Below are 17541 nucleotides of genomic sequence, written 5' to 3' on the forward strand. Positions count from 1 at the left end.
GCGCGGCCGGGGAGACAGCGGTCAGGCACAAAGCTGGACACCTGGAGGGAAGTGGCGCGTGCGCACTGGGCCTGGGAAGCCGCTTAGGACCACAGGAGACGGGCGCGGCGCGGCCAGCGCCCTCTGCCGGAGGGTGGGAGACGGCGCGGAGGGGCTGGCGGTATTTGCCCCGGGCAAAGGCTTCCCCCGAGAATGGCTAAGTTTTTGAGTGCTAGACTGTTAATTAAGACAATAGTAATAAACCATAGCTCGTCAGTTAGCTTGAGGAAAAACTTAATTTTTGCTGCTACTCAGTGTCATCACCATATGGGAATACAGGCATTCTCACGCCCTTATGATGCGGATATAAAATAACGCAAATTTACATAATGGCATTTTGGCATTTCTTCATTTAAAAAGGGAAAACATTTAGAAGTACAAACCCTGCCCAGCCAGCGTGGCTCAGTGGTTGAGCATCGACTTATGAACTATGACATCACCGTTGGATTCCCCGTCAGGGCACATGCCCAGGTTGCAGGCTCGATCCCCAGGGGGGAACATGCAGGTGCAGGAGGCAGCGGATCGATGTTTCTATCCCTCTCTCTCCCTTCCTCTCTCTAAAATTAATAAAAATATGTGTGGTTTGTTTTTTTTTAAGTACCTCTCAGAGGGCAACTGTAAGGATAAAAGCCTATCTCATCCTTGGTTCTTGATATAGTGGGAGAAAAATTCTTTCTGGTAACTCAAAATAATATACTACTTGTATACATACAAATTTGGGGTTAAAATGTATACCACATGAGTGCACCCCAAATCCAAAGACTCAGTGGTCCCAAGTCGGTAGAGTATCCTGGGAACCTGGCCAAACTCAATGTAAACCTTCTCTAGGGAATGCACTTTAATCCCAGGCCTTAAATAATACCTATAGCTATAGTTCCAGGAACCATGAGTGTACAAAGTCACTAAGCACACTAAGAGAAAGAAGCTACCATAATTATTCAAAACTGCAAAGATTACAGATACTGAGGTTTTCAACTACTGTATGTAAAATGAATATGTTTAATATTTTTAAAAACAAATTTTAATATAACGAAGGAACAAGCAATTATAAAAATTGACTAGGTAGATTGGCAAAATAAGCAATTATAAAATATAGTAATAAAAATATAGGAATTAAAATATAGAGTTATTAGATGGCACAAACAAAAGATTAGTCATAGCAATTAACCTAAAATAAAAAGCTTTTCAAAGTGAGAGGCAACAAGCATTATTTGAGATATATTTTTAAAAAAGCTATTGGGAAACACTGATTCAGCAGAAGCCCAATAGTGTTCCAATTAAGAGACAAAGGCAAGGAGTATTAATGAGAAAGGGAAAGGGAACAATAAATCAATAGAAGGAAGGTATTTCTATTGGTTGACATACGCTCACATAGTGATATTAATTCTAAACAATGTTTTTAATTTTTAGTCTGGTAGACATCAGTCCAGTAGTCATATTATCTGCTTTCTTTGCACACAGCTCTTTGGGAGGCAATGTTGCTTTAAGCCCAGTCCAAAGGTTATTTTGCAAAGCTTGGAGCATAAAATGTACAAGGCAGTTTCTCTGGGATTGCAGCTCTGACTCCATTTTAAAGTGGCTCTGTGGGTAGCTCATCAGTCTCATAAACTAGCTCTGTTTCTATTGATTTTTTGCATAGCTGAAGAAAGAATTAATGAATTGGAAAATAGATCTTAAGAAATGAAAGAGAAAAAAGAACAAAAATGCAGCATTAACAAGAAGAAGGAAAATGTGGAAGAGACATGAAAGATAAAGTGAGAAGGTCCAACCTTTATCTAATTGCAAATCCATAAATAAAGAAGAAAAATAATAAAAAGAGAGACTGAATTTAAAGAGAAATACAAGATTCATATGTAGCCTCAGATTCAGGAAATCCAAGGGATTCCTACCTGAATAAACAAAGAAGTGTACATCTGGATTAATAATAGTGAAGCTGTAGAAAAATAATAACAAAGATAAAATCTTAAAAGGAGCAAGAGAGAAAAGGCAGATTCCCTGCAAAGTAACTGTTATATTAGCATCTGATTTCTCAATAGCAACAGTAAAAGCCAGAGGACAAAGAAATATTCAGCAATATGAGAAAATAACTGTCAACCTATAATTCCTTAGCCAGCAAAATGATCCCTCAAAAAATGAAGGTAAAGTAATAAATAAATCTGAGGAAGTTTACTATCATTAAGTCCTATATTCATTTTTTATTGCTGCATAACAAATTACTACAAACTCAGTGGCTTAAAAGAACACATGTAGCCCTCCCAGTATGGAGTGGTTGAGCATCCATCTATGAACCAGGAGGTCCCAGTTGCATTCCCAGTCAAGGAATATGCCTGGGTTTCAGGCTCAATCCCCAGTGTGGGGTATGCAGGAGGCAGACAACCAATGATTCTCTCTCATCATTGATGTTTCTATTTCTCTCTTCTTCTCCCTTCATCTCTGATGTTATATTCATATATATATATATATATATATATATATATATATATACATATATATATATATATACATATACATACATACATACAAGAAGCCTGATGCACGAAGATTCGTGCTAGAATGGGCTTTCCTTTCCCTGGCTGCTAGCACCGCCTTTCCTCCAGCCCAGCCCCTTTCCGCTGAGGCCCTGGAGCCGCCTCTTTCCACTCCGGCCCCTCCTTCCCACAAGGCCCTGAGAGACCGGGGGTAGGGCAGAACGCCTGCGTCGTTGCCATGGTGACGATGCAAGGGTCTCACCCGTCACTGGGCAGCTGAGTATGCAAATTAACCACCATCTTTGTTGGATTAATTTGCATGTCACTCCTGATTGGCTGGTGGCGTAGCAGAGATATGGTCAATTTACATGTTTGTCTATTATTAGGTAAGATACCATATATATATATATATGTGTGTGTGTGTGTGTGTGAGGCCCAATGCACAGATTCGTGCACCAGTGGGGTCCCTCAGCCTGGCCTGTGGGGATTGGGCCAAAACTGGCCCCCGACATCCCCCGAGGGGTCCCAGATTGCGAGAGGATGGTTCTCGGGTGACATACCCCAGAATCAGGCTCCCTCCTCTCTGGTTCCAGGTGTGGTACTCGAGAATTGCAGTTATCAAGTCACCGTAGCTCAGCAGCTCCTGCGTTGAGTGTATGCCCCCTGGTGGTCAGTATGCATCATAGGTACTGAATGGTTGGACAATCAGACGGTCACTTAGGCTTTTATATATATACTAGAGGCCTGGTGCACGAAATTCATACACAGAGGGGAGGGTCCTCAGCCCGGCTGGCACCCTCTCCAATCCAGGACCCCTCGGGGGATGTCTGACTGTCGGTTTAGGCCCTATCCCTGTGGCAGTTGGATATCCCTCTTGCAATCCAGGACCGCTGGCTCCTAACTGCTCGCCTGCCTGCCTGATTACCCCTAACTGCCTCTGCCTGCCAGCCTGATCACCCCTAACTGCCCCCCCTGCCAGCCTGACTGCCCCATAACTGCCCTCCCCTGCTGATCTGATTGCCCCCTAACTGCTCCCCCCTGCCAGCCTGATTGCCCATAACCACCTCTGCCTCGGCCCCTGCCACCGTGGCTTTGTCCAGAAGGACGTCTGGAAGATGTCTGGTCTAATTAGCATATTACCCTTTTATTAGTATAGATACACACACACACACCACACACACACACACACACACACACACACACACACACACGCACATATTGTCCCTCAGTTTCTGGGTCAGAAGTCTGGGCACAGGTTAGCTGGCTCCTCTGGGACCTTAGAGTCTCACCAAGCTGAAATCAAGCTGTCATCAAAGGCTGCAATCTTATCTGGGTTTTAGGTCCACTTCAAAACTCACTGATTATTGGCAGAATTTAGTTCCTGGGAACTGAAGTACTGAAGTCTTAACTCCTTGAGGCTATGTGGCCACCTCCAAAATGTGACAGTTTGCTTCTTTCACTGTAAACAAGAGGATCTCTGACTTCTAAGAAGGTCTGACACTTAAAAGGCTCACCTGATTAAGTCAGGCCCACCCAAAATAATCTCCCCTTTAACACAAAGCCAACTGATTACAAACTTTAATTACTTCAGCAAAATCCCACTTTTCAGGTATATAACATAATCACAGACATGAAATGTCATCATATTCACTAGTTCTGCTCACACTCAAGGGGAGAAGATTACACAGAATGTATACAAAGAGGGTATGAATCTTGGGGGCATCTTAGAATTCTGTCTACCACAAATCCTCATTAAAGGAACTTCTAAAGGATGTACTTTGGATAGAAGGAAAATAACCCCAGATGGAAGATCTGAGACACAAGAAAGAAGAATGAGCAAAGAAAATATTAAACATATAGGTAAAGCTACACAAATTTCAACTCTATAAATAATAGCAATATATCTGATTTGTGATATTAACAAAATAACAATATAATTAAAGTACAAAAGCATACAAATTCAAAGGAAATAATTAATGTTGAAGAACTCTAGATGTGGGTCTCAGAGGATCAGTCCATCTTGTCTAGGTTTGTTAGTTTGACTGAGGCATTCCAGAGGCTTTGGGCCACCTGAGGATCCTGAGCAGCTTTAGTGGGAGAAGTTATCACACAGGACCTGCTAAAATATTTTCCAGAAATATCATCCAGCTCCTTTGCCAAGCTCAGGTAGAGAACTGGGTTTGCACCTTGTATAGGACCCTGTGGAAACACCGAGAGTGGGGGTTGAGGGGAAGGATGGGCTGTCTCACCAGGCAGGCTTTAGCGGGCTGGGGACACTGAAAAGTAGAGCCCTACACCACCCTCTTCAAGCCAAACCAGCTCCTCCTCTACTCACCTTAATAAAGAAGCTGGAGAGCCAGAAGAAGAAGCGGTAATACCAAGGTAATAGCTTCATGATATCCGTGTACACAATACCTGGTTCCACAGAGTTCACAGTCACACCTGAGAAGGTAAGACAGAAGCATTATGCAAAGCGAAGTGAAAGGATGATGGGAAGAAAGGATTGAGTGTGGTTCTGCAATGTGCAAGGAGGGAAGGATCCTACCAGGTCTGTTGGGTAAAGGTGACCAGAGACTTGGGGGTGGTACGAGGGACATTAGTGCTCTGTAACTTACATGAATGGTGCTACCCACGCCAGTAAGGAGACACGAGTATTTGAAAATGTTGGGTTAACTTTAGGAGGAACATGATGTATGGTGTTGGTATTGGAAAATACTGAGAGGAGAGGGTTGTTACCAGTGATAAGAGAACTGAAAAAGGTTGAAAAAGAGACATGAGGACAGGGTTGAGAGAACTATAGGGGTACAGGTGGTAAATGGAAGAACATAACAGCTGGCTTGGGGGATATTGGGAGTATTTTATGGCCAAGACATGTTGACAGGTGTGAAGGATTGGGAGTGGAGGAACAGAGGGTGTCAGAGGCAGTTACCTGTCCCTTGAAGTCTCCGGGCAAATTCCCCAGTGATTGAGGTCAAAAGCAGTTTGCTGCAGAAATAGTTCTGGTTGAAGGTCAAAGGTCCACCAGCCCCTGTCAGATGTTCCTCATCAAAGTACCCATGTGTTTGCCAAGAGGAAGACACATTTATCACCCGGGCTGACCCTGCCCGTTGTAGCGCTCCTGGGTAGAGAGAAGACCACATTCCTTCAGTCTAAGTCCTAGTGTCAACTCCCATGCCCACATCCCAGGAGAGCAGGGCCCATCCAGCACTTTCAGGAGTGGGCCCCACCCAGGCACCAGGGCTAGGCACAGGGGAACTTAATGGGAACAGAGACTTCACTTTCATTAGCTGCTTTCCTAACACTCTCTTCCTCTTTTATTTTAGTGTTTAGTGCTTTTCTTCCATTTGCTAGCTGGAACTAATTTAATTGATCCTTATTTATGTTTGACCACACTGACCACTAAGAGGGGAAAAGAAGAGGATGGCCCTAGCCGGTTTGGCTCCTTGGTTAGATCATTAACCTGCGGACAGAAGGGTTGCAAGCTTGATTCCAGGTCAAGGGCACATGCCTCAGTTGTGGGTTCCCAGCCCCGGTAGGGAGTGCATGCGGGAGGCAACCAATCAATGTGTCTCTCTCACATCTCTCTCTCTCTCTCTCTCTCTCTCTCTCTCTCTCTCTCTCTCTCTCTCTCTCTCCTCTCCCTCTCTCTCTCCCTCCTCCCTCCCTTTCACTTTCTCTAGAAATCAATGAATAAAATATCCTCGGGTGAGGATTAAAAGAAGAAAGGAGAGGCTAGACACACTGTCAGAGTTGTCTTTCATGTATTCATACACTCATTCATTCCATAAATGTTCATTAGGCCCCTGGTTTGTGACAGACACCAAGATGGGTGCTAAGGATATAAGGGCACTAGGTTTGGGGGGAAAGAAATATGCAGAGATACCTGAGAAAGTAGTTTTTAAAAAGATAATGATCTCTCAAAGAACAAAAATAAAATTATAATCAATAAAACAAGTTTAAAAAGAAAAAAAGAAATAAAACAAGTTAAATCTTTTAAAAAACGAGTATTAACTACACAAAAAAAGTCTGGATCATGTAAATTATGAAAAATAATAATTGTCACATGAGTTTACAGTATTGTTTTAAAAATGCTCAAATTATTTTGAGCCCTACATTGAAATGAAGAATCACAAATGACAATTTGAACAGATGCTATTTAGCCAAAATTTGCTAGAGAGAAAATTATTCTTAATGAGGACAATAGACCCCAAACTTGAAGACATCCTAGATCAGTGGTAGGCAAACTGCGGCTCGTGAGCCACATGCGGCTCTTTAGCCCCTTGAGTTTTTAGCAAAGGCCAGCTTAGGAGTACCCTAATTAAGTTAATAACAGTGTACCTACCTATATAGTTTAAGTTTAAGAAATTTGGCTCTCAAAAGAAATTTCAGTCGTTGTACTGTTGATATTTGGCTCTGTTGACTAATGAGTTTGCTGACCACTGTCCTAGATAATAAAGGCTAATATGCAAATCAACCGAACGGCAGAATGACCGGTCACTATGATGCACACTGACCACCAGGGGGCAGATGCTCCCACAGGGGGAGCATCACTCAGCCAGAAGCCCTGAGCCAGGCTCACAGCTGACGAGTGCAGCGGTGGTGGTGGGAGCCTCTCCTGCCTCTGTGGCAGTGCTAAGGAAGTCTGACTGCTGGCTTAGGCCCACTCCCTAAGCCTTCAGTCAGACATCCCCCAAGGGCTCCCAGACTGCGAGAGGGTGCAGGTCGGGCTGAGGGACCCACCCCCTAAGTGCGCAAATTTTGTGCACTGGGCCTCTAGTAGTGACATAAAAACCAAAGGGACTCACAGCCTAGTTGGAGACTGATCCCCATGAAGCAATGTTAGTTTGAGAATAGAGATGTGCACAAGGGGCTTAGGGGACCCCTGATAATTGGGGGTAGCTGGAGAGTTGGAGGTGTCAGGGCAGGATCAACAGCACAGGCTATATCTGTGCTGAGTCTTGACAAATAAACTAAAGTTAGACAGCGTAAGGGAGTGGGAAAAAGATGTTCCAGGTAGAGGAAAACATATGTGCAAACACAGCCAGATGGAAAAAAATAGAGTGTGTTCCAAGATCTACAGATGGTCTGGCTGGAGATTGGGGGTGGGGTAAGGGGATTAAGGAAGGGCAAAAAGTAAGGTTCTCAGTCTTGTAAGTAAAAAGAAGGGGCTTAGAGTTTATCCTATAAAGGACAGAGTACCTTCAAAAGATTTTAAGCAAGAAAGTGATATGGCTAAAGGTGATTTCTAGAGGTGGCAGAAGGGAGACTAGATTATACTAAAAGGGGAGAGACAAACAATTTAAGAAACCATTACTTAGGAACACAATTTAGGTTGCCACCTGAATCTCTGTATTCCAGGCTGGAGCAACTTTTGCTCAAATAAATGCTTTTTTATAAGAAAGAAAAAACACTAATACTGAGGAAGGTACAACCACCTTGTTACAATTTGGGGGAAGAGGGAAAAATATTCATACTCAAAAGTGCATAGAGCCAAAACCGGTTTGGCTCAGTGGATAGAGCGTCAGTCTGCGGACTGAAAGGTCCCAGGTTCGATTCCAGTCAAGGGCATGTACATTGGTTGCGGGCACATCCCCAGTAGGGGGTGTGCAAGAGGCAGCTGGTCGATGTTTCTCTCTCATCGATGTTTCTAGCTCTCTGTCCCTCTCCTTTCCTCTCTGTAAAAAGTCAATAAAAATATATTTTTAAAAAAAGTGCATAGAGTTTTGCCTTGCTCTTTGTTCACTTTCCAATTGGGCTAATGCAATCAGCCACTGAAGGGTACAGGAGATCCTGACAACAGTAGTTGCCTCCAAGGAGGGGAATGGAAAGTTGATTTTCAAGGAGAGGAGGAGATTTTTTAATTTATTTTTTCCTTTCACTTATGCCATAGGAGCACGTATTGATTTTAGAGAGAGAAAGGGGGAGAGAGAAAAACATCAATTTGTTCTATTTATTTATGCATTCATTGATTGCTTCTTTTTTAAAATACGTTTTTATTGATTTTTAGAGAGAGTGGAATAGAGAGGGAAAGAGATAGATAGATAGATAGATAGATAGATAGATAGATAGGCATCAATCAGCTGCCTCCTGCTCTGCAGCCCCCTACTGGGGATTGAGCCACAACCCAGGCATGTGCCCCGACTGGGAATCAAACCAGTGGCCTTTTGGTGCATGGAACAATGCTCAAACAACTGAGCCACACCAGCCAGGGCTCAGTGGTTGCTTCTTGTATGTGTTCTGATGGGAGATTGAACCCACAACCTTCACATATCAGGATGACACTAACCAACTGAGCTATCCGGTCAGGGCCAAGGAGACTTTTTTTTTTCTGTATACCCTTTTATACACTTTCAATTTTGTATTTTAGATATATATTACCTGACTAAAAAAGAGGTTATTTAAAAACACAGGAAAATATGTTATGGAGAATTTGCCTGCCACCCATTTCCCCACACCTCCCCAGGAGAACCTCAAACCTTAAGCAGAAAGGATTACAAAATCAGAAAGTCAACAGACTTGGGCCCAAGGCAATGAATTTTTGGCTATTATCCCTGGTGGCCCCTGAGCTTCTTGGTGTTAATGTTTCTAGTGACCTAGTGCCACCCTCAGGAACCTGTGGTTGAGATGATTGACTCTACTGGTCTGACTGGAATTCAGAGCTGAGGGAGGGAGAGGGGGGATCTTATATCCTCTTGGTTGTATTTTGGACTGTCTGGTTCCATTACCAAAATCCTAATCCTGACTTGTGTCAGGTGGTTCCCCTGCTATGTGCCAAAGGAAAGGAAGGGGAATGGAGAAGCCAGGGCTGACACAGAGGGTAGGCACATTTCCTTACCTTGCAGTAGATTTGTGAGCAGAAAGGGCCCGACATAATTGGTGGCAAAGGTGACATCAAGGCCCTCTGGGGTTAGTGTCCTGGGGATTCCTGGGAGGAAACGAAAACACACGAAGTGGATGATAGAGCGAATATACTGAGGGAGACAGAGTCTAGGGTGATATATTGGGGTTCAATAGAAATGCCATAGGAGCACGTATATGCAAAGATGGGGCAATTAAATTTGAGGCTATAACGTGAGGCAGGCTCTTTAGGGTTGTGTATGAATTAAGAGTGTTTCAGCAGGGTGCACAGGTTAGGCTTTGGGGATGCCTGTTTTGTGGTCCCTGATCTAGAAAGGAGTCTCCTAAAATGTGTTTGGGGAAGCATGTCAAGGCACATACCACAGACTGCAGCATTGTTAACCAGCAGATGTATCTCAGGACACTCTTGCAGAAGCCACCGGGCAAAGCTCCGGATGGAGGCCATAGAGCTCAGGTCTACCTCCCCAAGCAGAAGGCAGGCATCCTTAGAGGCTGCTTGGATCTCAGCCAGGGCTTGCTGTCCACGCTCTCGGCTACGGCAAGCAAGGATCACCCGGGCCCCACGGCGGGCCAGCTCCTGGGACACAACCTTTCCGATACCTGTGAGAGGGCAGCTTCAGAGTAGGCTAGTCTGGGAAGTGACTAGAGGGTAAAGGAGCAAGGGTGAGGGACAGAGGTGTTGACAGTGGGTGCTGCTTCTCCCCCCTGCCCTCCCTGTGAAGACTGTTGGGGCTGAGACCCCTAGTGAGGTGACAGGGTGGAAGGAGCACTCACCACTGTTGGCCCCAGTCACCACTGCCGTCTTCCCAGTTAGATCTGTGGAGCAGTGCTGGAGGTCCCAAAGCTGAGTCTTATGCCAGAGCCGCACACTTAGTCTAAGCAGGAAGACCAGAATGAGGAGGACAGAGCCAGGAACCCAGACCTGGGTGCTGAGTAGAGACCACAGTGGCATAGCAGATGACTGGCCGACTACCCAGAGTGGGAAGAGAATTTGAGAGAGCTAGTCAATGCTGAGTGGGCAGCAATAAGGCTGGTGTGGAGCCCAAGATGCAAAATTTAAGGAGGCCCTCTCACACTTGTTCAAGCAACCCATCTGAACCTGAGAGAGAGTTCCTCCTTATAAATTGTGTGACCTAAGCACTTGATTGCCTCACCTCCAATCAAAAATTAACAGAAGGGCTTTCCCTGAGCCCTAAACCCTGCCAAAGCTCAAATCTCTGAGCCAAACTTGTATTTGCATCTAAAGTGAACTGACAGAGCTCCAGGGAGTAGGGAAGCAAGAAACCAAATTCCCCATGTCTTGAATCACTCTGTGCCCAAACAGGGCCATTCCCTTGCTCCCGACTGATAGGAAACGAAGTTCTCCCAACTGAGGTAGATCCCACTTGCAGCCCTTACATCTATCTGCTCTTTTGTGAGGAGAGATGGTTCTCCAGAATTCTTCTGCTGGAGGGTAGCCTTGGCCCTGAAGCAGGGTCTCCTATGGATACAAATGGGTTTATTCCCTGGACCCAGTGTTCTATCTTCTTCTAGGCCTGCCAGGACCACTGCTCCTCTCCAGCTCAGCGAGAACACATGTCTTTGGAAGAAACTGACAGAGATACCAGGCCAATTCTTAAGGCAACCCAGGTGTTTATTTTTGGCAAGCGGACAGAATAAAGATAGGATTCCCACTGGCTGAGGTTTAGGGCTCAGAATGGGGCAGGATCTTGGAGGGGAGTGACCACACGTTGGAGGTTGATTTCTTCATTAGCTGTGCCCTGGTCACCTGGGCTTCTGTCTGGATGGGTTGCAACTCAGTGGGAGGAGAGGTCCAGCCTTTTTTGTCCTCCTGCTGGGGTGCGCCAGACCTGAGCAGCACCTGTGTGGTTGGGTTCCACATGCTCACACCAGGAGCCAGCTTCAAGGCTTCCGGCAGCAACAGTGGCTGCCACATGACCTGGGATGTGGCCTTGAGGATTTGGGGTTCAAGGTAAGACCACCTTTGAGGATCCTGGCCCTCCTGGTCCCGGGGTCCCTGCGGAGGTACTTGGGTGCGGGCGGCCCACAGCTCTTCCAGCAACTCCGCCTCCCCTTCCCAGCCCCTAGGCCACTTTGCACCTGGCCAAGTGCAGGGGCTGGGGCTGCGGGCCACCTGGGAGAACCCCAGGTGCCTTTCAAGAAAGCGGCTCTCTGGGCCGGGTAAGAGCCCCTTTGACTGGGAGCCTGGCAATGATGGGCCAAAGCTTAAAGGGGGAAGTTGGGGACCAGGGCGCAAGGCAGGGAAAGGACCGCTGGGAGGGAGAGGGCGGAAAGCTGCTCGGGATGCTCGGAAACTGTAGCCAGTAGCTTGGCGTCTGGCCGGGGCCTCTGTCTTCTTGACCCGGGGGTGCCTGCGGTAGATTTCCAGGGGTTGTACCTCGGAGTCTGGATCCACAACCTCAACTACTGGGCATACCCATTGGCTCGGCAGCACCGAGGCCTTGCGGCCCACCTTATGCGGAAGTGTACTCAGCTTTGAGTCCAAGCACCAAGGCTGCTGGAAGGATTCGGAGGGGCTGAGTATGATGGAGTCCAAGGCTGTGTGGGGCATCTCGTCCTTCTTGAGCACCTGCTCGCTTACATCCCCAATAGAAGGCGGGAAATAGAGGTCCTCTACTGAGAATTGGGAGCTGAGGGGCCGTGTGCTCTCTGCCGATTCCTGGGAGCTGGCTACCAGGGACAGCTCCAGAGAAGGGTGGGGACTCCCAGAGGGAACTCTCTCCATCACTTGCTCCACAGATTCTGACAGCTGTTGGAGGCTCAGGTCCCTGGACCCTGCCGAAGATGGGTAGCCTCCTTCCTGGTCTTCCAATTCCTCTAAAGTATCCCTGGGGCCTGCCTCCTGAAACAGCTCTGGGGTGGGTGGAGGGCTGAGGGTGTCTCTTGGCTTGGAGGATTCCACTTGCTCCTCAGAGCCTCCATCCATCAACGATCTTCCTACAGAAATCTGGTCTACACTCCCTTGGTCCTGGGGAAATGCACCAGAGGTGGGGGTGAGAGGTAGACAGTGAGAGGTCAGAAAGGGGAGAGAGGAACTAAGGGTGGAGAAATCTTGGAGAAGCCGTAAGGAAAACGAGGATGCACTGGGGGTAGGGGTGGGGGTCAGAGGCAGCTGGGGGCTTACTTCGCTTTGGAAGGAGTCCTCCAGCTCCACTGAGGCTGGTGCGCGCATCAGGGGCACAGATCCCTGAGCCCAGGCATCCGTTGTGCATGCCAAGGGCTCCTCATCCTCTCCCCAGGTGGGGTCCTCAGCCACTGCAGACTCTCCCTCATCTCGAGCCAGGAAACGCCACTCGATGATCTGCAGCATGGCCTCCCGAGCCTGGCTGATGGTGAATGGGATGCACTGCAGAAGCAAGAGAAGGTCTCAGCCACGCAGGAAGGGGTGGAAGAGGGGGTGGATGGGTTTGGAGGGCCCGATCCAGGCTCACCTGCTGGGTCAAGTAGACTTTGAAGGCGGAGTCCATGACACGCCCCAGCAAATCTGCCAAGATGTCCCCCACCACGTCCTCGCCCTCCTCCACCATCGTGAGCACCATCCACTCAGCCTCAGTAAGCCGCCCAGGAACGATGTCCACCTGCGGCACTGGCACAGTAGGCGGCCGTGCCTTTTCCGCCTTGGATCTGGTCGCCCCGCGATCTCGGGCCTGCCTCTGTGGGAAAGGAGCAGAGCAATCAGGGCAGAAAACCGAGGAGTGGACGAGAGAAGCAACTACAGGCTCAGAGGAAGCTTTCTCCATTTGTCTAGTAGGAAGGAAAAGCCTTCTGAAAGAGACAACTTACTAAGAAAGCCTACTGTGTGACAGGTGCTTCTCAGGTGTTTGACCTAGCTAATTTAATTTTCACAACAGCTCCCTGAGCCCATTTCACAGACAAAGAAACTGCAGTTTGCCACAAGTTAACCAGCACTTGCTTGGGATTCCACAATAAACCCAGGCTATATGTGGCTCCAACTCCACAGTCCTTGCTATTTGCACTAGTCCAAAGTGTTCAAAGTTCTTGAGAGGGAAAGAACTTGACATAGATGAGTCAATATATGGGTGCTGGAATAATTGGTGCTGTTTAGAGTCTCCTCCTCCTCCCCAAATCAACTTAAATTCTTATTTCACAATATACATCTAAATAACTTCCAGATGGATTAAAGGACACACACACACACACACACACACACACACACACACACAAATAAAACAAAAATATAAAGAAAAAATAAAATGTAGGAAAAACAGGATAACTTGTCATATAATCTCTGGGTAAGAAAACATTGTATTTTCTTCATAGCTTCCCTGTGGTGCGACTGTCAAATTTTCCTGTACTTACTTTTTTTTTTTTTAGTATTAAGCTTTTTATTTTTTTTATTTTTTTAATATTTTATTGATTTTTTACAGAGAGGAAGGGAGAGAGATAGGAGAGAGATAGACAGTTAGAAACATCGATGAGAGAGAAACATCGATGAGCTGCCTCCTGCATGCCCCCTACTGGGGATGTGCCTGCAACCAAGGTACATGCCCTTGACCGGAATCGAACCTGGGACCTTTCAGTCTGCAGGCTGAAGCTCTATCCACGGAGCCAAACCGGTTTTGGCTGTACTTACTTTTATAAACTTTCTTAATTTACAAGCTGATATTAGTAATCATTTTCCAGCACTTAGAGTATAATAGTTGCATATATCGTCTTGACTCAATTCCTACATTTGTTTTTAGACTACATATTATTTGTATTTCCATTTTACAGAATTTGCCCAGATCACATAACAAGGAAGTAGTGGAGTAATCATTTATATGCAAGTTTGACTTCAGAGCCTGACTTTATACTGCTTCTCAAACAAAAATACAGGGTGGGGCAAAAGTAGGTTTACAGTTGTGAGTACACAGACCAGAGCTTATTCATGTATTATTTATTTATTATTGTATTATTTTCCATACAAACTGTAAACCTACTTTTGCTCCACCCTGCATTTATAGCAAATATTAAAATATATATATTCCTAAATATATTAAAACTCATATAAAATAAGAATGTCTGGCCGGTGTGGCTCAGTGGTTGAGCATCAACCTATGAACCAGAGGTCCTGATTCGATTTCCTTTGTATTTGTTTTTTTGTTTTCTTTTTTTTCTTTTTATTATTTTTTTTGTTTTGTTTTGTTTTGTTTTTCTTTTTCGATTTCCTATCAGGGCACATGCCGGGGTTGTGGGCTCGATCCCCAGTGTGGGTTGTGCAGGAGGCAGCCAATCAATGATTCTCTCTCATCATTGTTGTTTCTATCTCTCTCTCTCCCTCTCTGAAAAATCAATAAAAATATTTTATAAAAATATTTTAAAAAATAAAATAAAATAAGAACCATCATAAACTCCAAAGATAATAATAGGCAAAGGACATAACATTTCACAAAAGTAGAACGGTAGTCCTAGCCAGTCCATCGACCTATGAACCAGGAAGTCACAGTTTGATTCCCTTTCAGGGCACATGCCCAGGTTGCAGGTTCAATCCCCAGTGTGGCATGCAGGAGGCAGTCGATCAATAATTCTCTCATTATTGATGTTTCTATCTCTCTCTCCCTCTCCCTTCCTCTCTGAAATCAATATATATAAATTATATATATGTAATACATATAAATTATACACACACACACACACACATATATATATATGTGTATGTATGTATATGTATTCTTCAACAGATTCCCTCTCCCTCCCTCTCTGTAAAAATCAAAAATCTCTGTGGTGTGATTTATAATAGCAGAATATTGAACACATATGTCTAACAAAAAGAGAATAGCTGGCTAATTGTGTACTATCTACATAATATTTAATCATATTATACAATGATTAAAGGTAATCTTTAGGAAGAATTTGCAAAAGCATAGAAAAATACTTAAGATTTCATGTTAAATGAAAGAACAAGTATGACCTCAGATAATGTAAACCTGTATGTGTTGAAGAAAAAGAAAATACCAAAATTGTAATAGTGGGTATGTTTCTTTCCTATGCTCTTCTCTATTTTATAAGCTCAGGGAGATAGATAGGAGAAATCCAATTAGTGTCAACCACACCTAAGGACAGTTGAAGTTAAGGGAATAAATCTCCTTTTGGTTCATCAGCATGAAGCTGATAAATATTCTATTGAGATCCTCCCCTAAACTCCCAGCTTTTATTTTTGTTTATTTATTTTTATATATTGTTTATTGATTTCAGAGAGGAAGGGAGAGGGAAAGAGAGAAACATCAACGATGAGAGAGAATCATCAATTGGCTGTCTCCTGCATGCCTCCCACTGGGGTTCGAGCCTGCAACCCTGGCATGTGCCCTGAACAGGAATCGAACCGTGACCTCCTGGTTCATTGGTCGAATGCTCAACCACTGAGCCACACCGACCAGGCTATTTTTTAAACTTATCTTTATTGTTGAAAACATTACAGATGTCTCCTTTAAACTCCCAGTGTTTGAAACCCTCAAGGCAAAAGACCCAGGGCGCTCGCTCCCTCCTAGGATTAGGCTCATGCCTCTCTTCCTTCTCTTCCCTCTCAGGTGTGCATCTCCTAAACTTTAAGGGTCCCCACGAGACTTGCAACCAGGGGAGCAATGGGCAGCAGTAGAAAAGAAAAAAATCTACTTAAAAAGATTCCCAGTGGGAGGCATGCAGGAGGTAGCCGATCGATGATTCTCTCTCATCATTGATGTTTCTACCTCTCTCCCTCTTCCTTCCTCTCTGAAATCAATAAAATATATTTATTTTTTAAAAAGATAAAGACTAGGTCCCAAGTTAATTTCAGGACATAGGCATTTACTAGTAGATTCCTGGGAGCCTCCTCACTTCCCCCAAAAGAGTCTACTTGAACCTGATTCCCTCCAAAATTTACCTCCAGATGTAATCTCTCAAACCTTTGCTTCCTCGCCCCGCAACCTCACTGATACCTGATGTTCCCTAAAATTCTCCCTCAAATCTGATGTTTTCTAAACTTCACACTGGACTCAAAATCCCTTAAGCCTCATTTCCCCTCTCTGCTAGTGCGACCAGCCCTGGTGGCAAACCTAGGGAAGGGCCCAAAGACCAGTTCAAGCCAGCGCAGGGCAGGTAGGGCTGGGCGAGGAGAGTCGGTTCTTTAGACTTCCCCTCCAAGCTTCTCTCTTTTTAAAAAAATATATTTTTATTGATTTTAAAGAGGAAGGGAGAGGGAGAGAGAGAAACCGGCTGCCTCCTGCACGCCCCCTACTGGGAAATTAGCCCACAACATGACCATGTGCCCTTGACCAGAATCGAACCTGGGACCCTTCTTCAGTCCACAGGCCGAAGCTCTATCCGCTAAGCCAAACCGGCCCCCCCCCCTCTCTTTTTAAATATATTTTATTGATTTTTACAGAGAAGGAGGGAGAGGGATAGAGTTAGAAACATCGATGAGAGAGAAACATCCATCAGCTGCCTCCTGCACACCCCCTGCTGGGGATGTGCCCGCAACCAAGGTACATGCCCTTGACCGGAATCGAACCTGGGACCTTTCAGTCCGCAGGCCGACGCTCTACCCACTGAGCCAAACCGGCGAGGACTCCAAGCCTCTCTTGTGCCTAGATGTGGCCTGACCAGAGGGGCCAGGGATATTGTTACACAAAGGTTCTTCAAATGTTTTATTTGAAATTACCTTGTTTTAAAACAATTTGATTCTAGCAGCTCCTCTCCCCAATCCCTGGCCAACTCTCGTTAATCCATTCAAATGGGTACCTCAGTGCAAGAGACGTATTACATCCATTAGCTGTTTCTAAAGTAATATTTTCGCTCTTGGACTCTGCACCTCATTCGATCTTTTCCCTCAGCTTCCGATGGTGACAAAGCCTGTGGGTGGGCATAGGGTTTTTTGCCCAAGTACCGACGTGGATTCCTTGGTCCTCTTGAACGCCGGCGTGCCGGGCGGGCACCGGGTATCGTGCGGCTGGTCCACGGTTCCCGACACCGACCTGAGAGGCCGATCCCGGCTCTGGCGCACCCCGAGCCGAGCTGAAGCTTACCGAGCTTTCGTGCGCCATCGCTGCCTCTGCCTTCGGCCTCGAGGTTTCCACAGCTCCCGGCGCCGCGGCCGCCGCCGCCGCCTAACGGTCGCCCCGGCAACCACGCTGTGCGCTGGTTGGCTCGTCCGGTCCGCAGTTGCCCCGACAACCGCGCC

The 17541-nt window shown here is 45.8% G+C and overlaps 2 protein-coding genes across 3 annotated transcripts; both read right to left on the minus strand.

The window, feature by feature from the left end:
• Window positions 1-4510: 4510 nt before the first annotated feature.
• LOC307111515 (retinol dehydrogenase 11-like) lies at window positions 4511-10986 on the minus strand. Its single transcript, XM_079791495.1, has 6 exons — window positions 10140-10986; window positions 9726-9965; window positions 9343-9432; window positions 5437-5625; window positions 4843-4949; window positions 4511-4706 (listed from the first exon to the last, which is right to left on the minus strand). The coding sequence occupies exons 1-6, from the start codon at window positions 10315-10317 to the stop codon at window positions 4518-4520; spliced, it is 993 nt and encodes a 330-aa protein (XP_079647621.1). The 5' UTR covers window positions 10318-10986; the 3' UTR covers window positions 4511-4517.
• A 63-nt stretch (window positions 10987-11049) lies between these two features.
• Window positions 11050-17440, minus strand: LOC307111605 (uncharacterized protein C2orf81 homolog; the record flags this gene model as incomplete). Of its 2 annotated transcripts, XM_079791616.1 has the most annotated exons (4): window positions 17387-17440; window positions 12818-13039; window positions 12511-12732; window positions 11050-12354 (listed from the first exon to the last, which is right to left on the minus strand). In XM_079791616.1, exons 1-4 carry the CDS (start codon window positions 17402-17404, stop codon window positions 11050-11052), a joined length of 1767 nt encoding a protein of 588 aa, XP_079647742.1. In that variant the 5' UTR covers window positions 17405-17440. The 2 variants fall into 2 exon arrangements, with proteins under 2 accessions (XP_079647742.1, XP_079647741.1); XM_079791615.1 differs by having other exon boundaries at window positions 11050-12732.
• Window positions 17441-17541: the final 101 nt, after the last annotated feature.

Source organism: Cnephaeus nilssonii (assembly GCF_951640355.1).
Source record: "Cnephaeus nilssonii genome assembly, chromosome: 15".
Lineage (NCBI taxonomy): Eukaryota > Metazoa > Chordata > Mammalia > Chiroptera > Vespertilionidae > Cnephaeus > Cnephaeus nilssonii.